This window comes from Nicotiana sylvestris, chromosome 9 (assembly GCF_000393655.2).
Source record: "Nicotiana sylvestris chromosome 9, ASM39365v2, whole genome shotgun sequence".
Classification (NCBI taxonomy): Eukaryota; Viridiplantae; Streptophyta; class Magnoliopsida; order Solanales; family Solanaceae; genus Nicotiana; species Nicotiana sylvestris.
In genome coordinates, this window is record NC_091065.1 from 52,048,455 (window position 1) to 52,058,845 (window position 10,391).

The following is a 10,391-nucleotide window of genomic DNA, read 5'->3' on the forward strand; positions in this document are numbered from 1 at the left end:
TCCTCCCTTTCATTTGATGTATATATTCAGTTCCCTTATGTATATATTCATTTCCTTTCGATTTGTATATTCATTTTTTTAGCAAATATACCACTAGGTAGGCTATCTAGTGGCTAATATATAAATAAAATCCCAAATTGGGTTCAAAGCTTACAAGATGTCCCAAAATAAAATACAAGTTATAGGAAATTACTAGCTACTAGAAAGATAAAAAAGCAAAGGTCTAATGAACTAGCTATTACAACATAATAAGCTTAATGCTTCCTACTCCTGTCAGTGTATGTGAATCCAATTGCTAGTGGTAAATACCAAGTAGTACCTATCAAGCTCTCACCTGGAGCCAGGGCATACAGTCCATAGGCTAGAATGAATTTCAAACATCTACACCACAAAATTGAAGCAAACAAAGTCTTCCAATCTTCAATGTTGCTCCCAAATGATCCCTTCCTTATGGTTTTCCATTTCAACTCAAGGCAGAGATAGATTATCTGCTCAATCATCAAACTTACCATGCATACTACATTATCATCTCACACACTAGTACCACTAAAAAATGACAATAAAATACACAAACTAGCAGAAAGAATATCAGATGAAATAATAAGTTGAGACATAAATTCATTATGAAGTGTCCAAGGAGCAGATGCAGCTTCATGTATGTATAATGGAACACCTTTTGATACAATTGAATCTCAGTTTTGATCCTTTAGCTTATTCTGCAAAGTTGGAGTGCACAATGCATTGAACAATAGGATCGTGTATATGGTTGTGCACAGCATAGACCTACGGTTCATCAGTGTTTATAGCCAAGGATATGTAGGAAACCTTTGAAGCAGAGGTTCGGTCAAATCTTTCTAAAAATGCTTCCCACGGAGTATTCGAACGGGCAAAAATCGCTCGTATCCGCTCACTTTATCTTTGCACGAAAACTCTTCGAGTTTCCGCACAAAGAGGGGCAGCTGTGAGCACGTGATTTTTGCCTTACGAAAACTACTCCAAAATAAATCAAAAAATAAAATAAATTTCTTTTACTGTGTAATTCTTGAATTTGCGTGGTGTTAAATATTTGTGTTATGTCCGTAAATGTTTACTTTGTCATAATAAAATGAAAATTAAAATAAAATACATGTTGCATGCATATAGGATTTAATTATGTATTTGAAAGATAATTTAAATAAAATCACCAAAATATGCATTTCGTTCTATTTTTTATATTCCACTGTGTGATTAATGTTTTATCTGTATGTTGAATAGTTGTTATGAAGTGATTAATATTTTTGTGTAAGGTTAAAAATTATTTTATAATTTTTGTTAGGATTTTTTAATGACCCACATCCCAATCCAACATCCCCCTGTCCGGTTCAATCCGAACAAGCCTAAACGACGCCGCATGAGATACCTCAAATCTGAGCCGTTGATTCATTGCAATCAAACGGTCCAGTTCAGCTTTTGCATAAATGAAACGACGACGTTTAAGGGCAACTAGATCTGAACCGTTCATCCATCTTCATCCCACGGTCTTAAAAACTCACCCAAACCCGATCCATTTCAACCCCGGGTTGACCCCTTTCCCCAACTTAAATCAAACGATGTCGTTTGGATAAGTGGATTGATCTCAACCGTGCATCTTAATTGATCCAACGGATGAGATCAATCCACCCCACCCCTATATAAGGCTCAAGCCCCTACCCCGGCCCCTAACTGAACACCCCCCTCCTCTCACTGTTCATCATCGTCCCCAAACCCCACCCCTAACCCTAGCCGCCCTAGAATCCCACCGCCTGAAACCCGGCGGCATCAACGCCGCCGGTCACCAAAATAACACCCTAGAACCCCCTGAACATCCTCTACACAAATCTGACCTTAGTTTCCTTCGAATCAGACCCCAACTCTTCGAATACTAAATCGAAGGTGGGTCTGAAAACTCAAACCTTTCCAATGGCTTCCAAAATAACACCATAGTACCCCCTAGCATGCCTCGTTATGGATCTGAAGTTTGTTTGGCTCGAATCATTTCCGAGCTTCTCGAATCTTCTTTTGAAGATTCGGACCAAACAAGAACAAACTCAGATTCCTCCCAAATTAACACCAAATGACCTTTAGGCTTCCCTCACCCTTGTGCCATCTTTGGTTTCCCTCGAATCCTCCCAGAAGTGTTCGGATTTAAAAGCCAAGATCTGAAACCCTAAATTTTCCAGCCTTGGCATCTTTTTCACTTCAGACGAAAGATTGAGGTTTAATCGACCTTAGTCAAAGTATTTTCAGTAGAAAATACTTCGACTAAGGTCTGTTTGATTTCAAACAAAATCCAAATCCAAGTTGAGTTGAGTCCGGTTGAATTTGAAGGTTCAGAGGTAATTTTCTGTTTCTTGTGTGTATTCTACGTATACTCTATGTTCGTTTCATTAGTTTGTCTAAATTTTCATAATTTTCTAGTCAATTTTGTTATACTGTCCCCTACCCGTCTACTTGATTCTAAATGTGAATTGTTTCTGTTGATTGTGATTATGTACAATGTGTGTAATCGACTCGATTAAGTTCATCGATTAGTTGTATTGTGAATCTTGCTTCTGAAAATGTTGTCTGTAATACCCTGTTTATCTGTTTGGAGTTGATTATTATTATTGAAATTAATCAATTAGTTCTTCCCAATTAATTGATTCTTGTTTAGTGAATCCAAATGAATGCTGTGTATATGTTGATTTCTGAATCAGTGAGTTTCAGGGCATTGTCAGTATATTGACAATGCTCCTATGTTTGTTTGATTTTTGTTCAAATTTAAAGTTCAGTTTGAATTATTATGCTGAACTCAGTGTAATATTGTTGTAATGTTAAGTTTGAATTCAAGTTTACAAAAGTTGGTCAAATACAATTGTGTTAGGAGGTTAATAGGATTGGTTATAGCTGTAAATCAGAAGGATAATTAAGTTTATACAGATTATAGAATCTGTTTTGCAGTAGGTTCTGATTTTTCAGTAATAACATTAGGATTTCAGGGGGTACTATTGGGATTGAAATAATGTGATAGTGTGCTGATAATGGAGTGTTAATGGCTATTAGTTAATGATACTAATGGGGAACAAGGGATAATGGGCTGCTGAAAATCAGGAAAAGATCACTTAATGGGATTTAAAGTAGTAAAAGCAGATTTTAATGGGATTTTTTGATTTTAAAAGAAGAAGGGGGTCCGGGCAGCACTTAAAAAGAGGGGGGCAGACCTGTATAAGATAGAAGCGATTGGGACTGATTTAAGGACCAGATTTAAGACAGAAAAACACACTGATAGAGAGAGGGGCATAAACTAGATTTTAACACACACAGAGAGACATATACACAGAGGGAAACAAAGAGAAAAAATCTGGACAGAAATTAAGAGAGGAAAAACACACAGAAGCAGAAACAGAAATCTGAAAAGAAAGAAGAAAAAATGAAAAAGAAACAGAAAATAGAACACTCATATACACATAGAGTCTGAAACAGAGAATATAGAAGAAGGAAAGAAAATCAGAAACATATCTTTCCTTGAATCTATCCGGGTCTGCTTGTTGATATTGCTGGGTTTAAAAATCTGAATTCTTTTTAAGAAGTCTTGCTACTGTGCATCTGGGTTCCTCGGGTCCTGTTTGTTGCTCAAATCTGCTGAATTATTTGGCATTTTCTGCTGATTTTGTTACTACTGCAACTGCTGAAACTTACTTCTCCTACCTTCATTTCCAGGTACTTATCTTTTAGATTCTATGTTGGAAAAGATTTAGCATGACAAATCAATGAAGCTTGAATTGCAATTCTGTTTTCCATTTGTCCAAGTTCATTAGTCTAAATTTCATTTTTTTTAGTTAACTAGTAGTAAATTAAATTTGATAGCTATGAGTTAATTGTCTTATTTTGAAATTCATATAAAGCTTTGTAATAATGTTAGCCATTCCGAAATCTCATTAGTTTAGTCATATTTGAACTGTCAAGGTAGGAAACATGGCGTAAAGTTGGCCATTATTTAAATTTTATGGTGTTGTTAGATAAGTAAAGAATAATGTAGAAATATCAAGAAACTACATTACTAAGATGGTATTGGTGGTATTTTTTAAATAGACGCGCGTATAACCATTGGCGAAAGGTGATACAATATAGTTTGTTACGATGTTTACATCATATAGTCAGGTTGCATGTAAGGCAATATTATTGAATCGATTTGCATAATAATTCCCTTTCTTATCAACTTGATGCTTATCTACCATCGTAAATAAATTAATCAAAATAATTTCGCCCATTAGATTAAAATGAGTATATGAAAAATAAGATGAGATGTACAAAAACAAATTGCAACACTTTATATCAATGGTAATTAGAAATAGAATTTGCACTAAATAAAAATAATAAAAATTCTTCAAAAAGTATTTATTCCCTTCATAAATCATTTTTGTTAGTTTCATATGCAATTCATTCTTTGACATCATATGTATGTTGTATTTGCTAAAAATCATATTTTATTCTTTTCTTCGAATTTGAATAGTGTGGATGAACATAATTAATACTCGGAAATTATAGTCAACGGGCAATACTTAATAAATTGTGAATTCTTTTAAGAATTTAAAGGCATCCCCTAAAATATGAATTTTACAGGAATTTCATATAAAACAATGTGTAGATATAATAAACAATTTTGTGGAAAATCCATAATATTATTACAAAAATTTTACGCAATTAGGGATGCGATCGCGTACCCTGATTATATTTTTAAAAGCAAATTCGGATTATACGTACGCGCAATTTCAAGCGAATATTTAAGAAAAGGATATTTTCCAAGGATGTTAAAATAATTTCATATAACCCGAGGTGTGCAGTTCATTATTTAAATAAAAAGGGTGATGATGTTCCTGATTTTATTTTAAATTTCGAACATATATTTTTTATAAAAACTATAACATGGACAATTTTATTGTGTACACGTACGCGTGGCATGATCCCCGATAATTATAAAAAGTATATAATACGAATATACGTACGCGTAATTCGTCCATATAATTGTAAACAATAAGTAAAAAGCGGTAGTAAAATCATGCAATAAAAACGTATTTAGTAAAATCAAGATAATTAAGCCAATAATAAAAACAGTTAAGCGACCGTGCTAGAACCACGGAATTCGGAAATGCCTAACACCTTCTTCCGGATTAACAGAATTCCTTACTCAGGATTTCTGGTTCGCAGAATAATAAACAGAGTCATATTCTCCTCGATTCAGGGATTAAAATTGGTGACTTGGGACGCCTTAAAATTCCCAGGTGGCGACTCTGAAACAAACAAACAAATCCCGTTTCGACTATCCTTTAATTGGAGAAAACTCCCCAAGCGCCCCGCGGGCGCGGTAAAAAGGAGGTGCGACACTAGTACTTGCAATGTGCAAAGAAATACTTTGTAAGCTTATAGAAATTCCTGCCAGAACCTTTGATGTAGTAACCATTCTGAACATTGCTAAACCATCCCCAGATTAAGCATGAGAACATGCTAATAATACTGGGAAGTGATTTAACAATATACAGAAACACAGAGGGACATGTTCAGATAGTTCATTAACATTTGGACATAACAGAAGTAGGTAAAGCTACACCATCCACAAACCTGCTTATCACATAATTCCTGTTCACTATCAAAGCACCTCCAAAATGAGCACGTGACCATGCTAATACCACTAGAAAATACCTTGCTAGCATATAGTCTAATACCAACCTAATGAAGCAAGCAGGTAAGTGCAGAAGCAAGCAATGTGAAGCCATTATTCTGGGGCTCTTTTCTTTGCTATCTTTACCCTAAGGTTAGGAGTTTGAGATTTGTCTAGATTAATCAACCTCCTCCCTGCACTAGGCAGTTTAGAAAATGAATAAAACTTAGATGCACCTGGAAAAAAAATAATGTTAGCCATAAAGTCTGTCACGGAGTTGCCCTCTCGAAACACATGTTGAAATATCACATTGAAGTTGTTCCTCAGCTCCTTAATTCTCTTCACCTCTTGAGCAATTGACCATGGAGGATCCCATTACCCTCCAATCACCTTCTTTATCGCCAATGAGTTTGTCTCTAAAATGAGAGGATGCAGATCATTCTCAAAATAATATTCCAATCCTTGCATAATTGCCTTTGCTTTAGCTACTACATTTGTTGTCTCTCCCAGGTCCGCTGCCCTTGTATACACCAAATCTCCCTCATCATTCCTCACACAAAAGCATAGTGAACTAGGACCAAGATTGTCCTTTGATGCCCCATTAGTATTGCACTTGTACCAACCATGATATGGAAGTTTCCATATTACTCTTCTTGTAATCAGAATAGGCTTGTAACTTTCAAAAAATTGGATCATATCTGGCCATAGTAATGGGATATTAGATAGCCAAGCATATCTCACTCTTTCCAATTGATGCAATGTCCTATTTACTTCATGAATCACCCTATTTATGGACAGTGAACCTCCATGTTTGCCTACATTTGGACAATATTGTACATTCCACCAATGTCTTATGACTTGTTTCAATTGAATCAAAGGAACTGTAATTCCAGCTGCCCCCATAAATAGGTTCTAGACCTTTGATACAATAGGACTGGTTCAATTGAATCAAAGGAACTCTATGGTTTCCTCTTGAGGCTGTTGACAACACCAACATCTAAACATCACCATTTGCCCTTGCCTCCTCCACATATCATCAGTAGCAATTTTCTGCCTGCACAATCTCTACAAGAAGAAAGATATCTTGAATGGCACACCTTTAATCCACATTAACTTGTACTCTTGATTTGTATCAGCTCTATGCCTTAGCATTTGCCAAGCACTACTAACACTAAACTTGCCTGAGGGGATTGGCATCCAATATTGTCCGTCCCAGTAGTCCTCACTGCCCTCATATTGCACACTGGACCTAATATGATTAGTAATTTCCTCAGTGAAGCTTTGATCAAACAACTGATCATTCCATGCTTCTTCTTGCCTCAATTGTGCTGCTTCTTGAAGGTCCTCATTGATAGGAAAATCTTCAGGTAATACATGATATAGTGCTCCCAGTCCTGTCCAATTTTCATGCCATACGTTAGTTGTCCCACTCTTCATCTCCCACAGAATATCATGTTCAACCTCCTCCCTAGCATTCAGTATTTGCTTCCAAACCTTTGACCCCTTTCTAAATTGAACAACCGTGGGTAACTCCTTCATGCAGTACTTGTTCCACATAAAATTGGACCACAAAGACTTTGTAGTCCTGAATCTCCACCATAGCTTAGCAAACAATGCCCTTGAGACATCTTTGAGGGACCTAAAACCTAGCCACCCTCCTCTTTAGGGAGACAAAGATTCTTCCAAGATGACCAATGATTACTCCTACCTTCTTCCTTTGTACTTTAAAAGAATCTAGCAAAGAGCTTATGAAGATGTTCCAGAATGTTTTTAGGTGGATCAAGTACTGATAGCATATGTACTGGCATGCGAAACACTAGAAATGAGTGTTGCTTTTCCACCAAAAGAGAGTAACTTGACTTTGCATGAACACATTTTAGCCTCCACTTTCTTGATGAGATCTTCATAGTACTATTTTCTCTTTCTAGTGTAGAAAATAGAACAACCAAGGTAAGTGAATGGAAACTTACCTCTTGGAAATCCAGTACTATCCCCTACTGCCTGAAATAGACCATGTGCCACCTTAGAGTATATATAATAGGAGCTCTTGGGTTTGCTGATCATTTGGCCGGATATCTTCTCATATTTCCCCAACACTACCGTAATTTTTCTCAATGATAGACAATGAGCAGAAGCAAAGATTATGGTGTCATCATCATAAGCCAAATGGTTCAGATGTTCAGACCACTTAGGCATCCCAAATCCAATAAAGGATTTATCTTCAAAGAGCTTATTCAATAATCTAGATAGTAGCTCAGCTGACAATATGAACAAGGCTGGAGATAAAGGATCCCCTTTCTTCACACCCCTTGTAAACTTGAAGAACCCTGAAGATTGCCCATTCACCATCACTAAATACCAATTATTTGACACCCAATTCCACACCATGTTGATGAAGTGCTATGAGAATCCAATCTTGTTGAGTACATGTAGCAAATATTTCCATGACACTCTATCATAAGCCTTTTCCATATCTAGTTTAATTACCACATTTGCTGGCTTGCCTCTCAATCTCATATCAGTCACAATCTCTTGAGTCAGTAAGATGTTTTCAAATATACTCCTCCCCTTTACAAATCCAGATTTATTTGGAGAGATTAAGTAAGGCAAGAATTTTTTCAATATGTTATGTAACACCCTAGACAAGACCTTATTGATGAAGTTACTCAATCTAATTGGTCTTAAGTTAGAAAAAGTCTCCACTCTTGTCTTCTTTGGCAGCAAAACTAGATTAGTGTGAGTGATAGATTTAGGCAATTCAACTCCTCCAAAGAAGTGTAGCACCATGTTGTACATGTCCACTCCAATCACCTCCCAGGACCACTAGCACTCTCCCCACTAAGCTCAAAAATAGATGCCATAACTTCCTCAATTGATGGAAATCTACTCAACTCCAGATTATGCTCCAATGTAACCATGGAAGGTACATTGTCTAGCAATGAAAAATCAGTAGAGTCACCTTCATTAGTAACTGCCTTTCATAGAAATCCACTGCAGCATTAGCCAATTGATCTTGATCTTCAATCCACATCCCACTGCCAGTTTGTATCCTCTTCAATTGAAAATTCTTTCTCTTGCCATTGACATGGTTGTGGAAGAAGCTTGTGTTCCTATCTCCCTCAACAAACCAAACCATCCCAGCTTTTTGCTTCCAATATTGCTCATCAACACTCAAATATTTCTTCAATTCTGATTGAGCTTTTTGAAGAACAATCATATTCTCAATTGTAGGCTCCTCTTCAGACAACATCTCCTTCACCCTATGAATGTCTTCCAAGATAGAAAATTGCTTGAAGATGTCACCAAATGTTGCTCTACTCCATTTTGAAAGAGCTGCCTTCACCTTCTTGAGCTTCTGCTTGAACATCAAAAATGGATCTCCTATGAAATCTTCTTCCCAATTCTGCCTTACCACATCTATGAATGTTTCATGCTTTGTCCAAAAATTCAAAAATCTAAATGGCTTTACAACATTGGCAATCTTCTCCCCACATGTCATGAGTAAAGGTACATAATCCGATCCAGTCCTAATAAGATGCTCCACTTCAATGGTTGGCAACATATTTTGAAATGGCAGGTTCACCAAGATCCTTTCCAACCTCTTGAAATATACACTTTGCATTAGGTATCCCATTCCACCATGTAAAGGGACTCCCTTTGTACCCTTGATCAAACAAGCCACAAGAGTTGATACAAAAGGCAAAGTCCTCACACTCAGAAGGATGTACTGGAAGTCCTCCTATCTTCTCATCTTCATGTAGCAATACATTAAAATCCCCTCCTACCAACCATGGCAACTCCATATCACTTGCTAAATAATACAAATGATCCCACAATTGCAGCCTCTCTACTGCTGAGCATTTTGCATAAACAAATGTCATTATTATGTGCTACCTCAATTCATTATGTAATACTTTCACAGTCACTTATTGCTCAGAATACTCCACTAGTTCCCATTCCACCATGGCATCAAAGAACAACCATATTTGTCCATTAATATTTGATTAGGCAGTCTTCATGTTCAACCTCCTTCTATATCTATTAATGGATCTTTTCTTTAGAAAAAGTTCCATCAATGCAATTACAAAGAAATTGTGCTCCCTATGCAGTTGATCACTCTAGGAAAGCCCTGTTGTATTTCTACAGATCTTATGTTCAAAATAAGCATCTTGATCATCATCATTTAGATTGAGATGCTGTTCTCCTGGGCATTATTCTTGAAGGTGGTAGTGGCTCTTTATTCTGATTTTTTTTAGTCTTCTTTCCTACCTTTGCATTAGCTGTAAGTGATAAATCAGCTTCCCTTGCCACTTGTTTGAAATTGCCTGCAATTAATTCATCATCTCCTTCTTCCTACATATGATTCTGCCTCAATATATCTTCTTTTATTGGTGCTACATTGTGTGTAACTAGATTATGTAAGTATTGCAAAGGGGTCTTCAATGGAACACTAAGTTGCAGTTGCACTATCTGTTCAGGGACAGATTCACAAGCCATTGGAACTGCTTCTACTTCCCCAGCTGATCTTGGTATAATTGCTTGCTCAAATTGTTCCTTAGTGTATTCATTCAGCTCTTCGTTCACCTTATTCTGCTCCATAGAAGACACAACAACCTGTATCTTTTTGAATTGCAATTCATAAACATTGCCCAACCCAAGAAGTACTGTATCCGTCTAACCAGAAAATACTGTTCCATTAGGATCACTGCCCTTCCCATTGCCTTTTTTTGGTCAG

At 36.6% G+C, this 10,391-nt stretch overlaps 1 protein-coding gene across 1 annotated transcript; it reads right to left on the bottom strand.

The window, feature by feature from the left end:
- Window positions 1–254: 254 nt before the first annotated feature.
- LOC104231409 (uncharacterized) lies at window positions 255–9,155 on the bottom strand. The gene is made up of 9 exons (XM_070157197.1): window positions 8,616–9,155; window positions 8,144–8,224; window positions 7,627–8,056; window positions 7,303–7,390; window positions 6,754–7,241; window positions 6,036–6,471; window positions 5,617–5,724; window positions 5,389–5,511; window positions 255–381 (listed from the first exon to the last, which is right to left on the bottom strand). The coding sequence occupies exons 1-9, from the start codon at window positions 9,153–9,155 to the stop codon at window positions 255–257; spliced, it is 2,421 nt and encodes an 806-aa protein (XP_070013298.1).
- Window positions 9,156–10,391: the final 1,236 nt, after the last annotated feature.

Bases quoted from the DNA above. Each gene is read 5' to 3' on its own strand.
- LOC104231409 (XM_070157197.1), bottom strand. From the start codon at position 9,155: ATGACATGTGGGGAGAAGATTGCCAATGTTGTAAAGCCATTTAGATTT. The intron at 8,225-8,615 runs GTGACTCTACTG...GGATTTGTAAAG, and splicing joins AAAGGCAGTTACTAATGAAG to GGGAGGAGTATATTTGAAAA. The intron at 6,472-6,753 runs GTGTGCCATTCA...GTCCAAATGTAG, and splicing joins CAAGTTAATGTGGATTAAAG to GCAAACATGGAGGTTCACTG.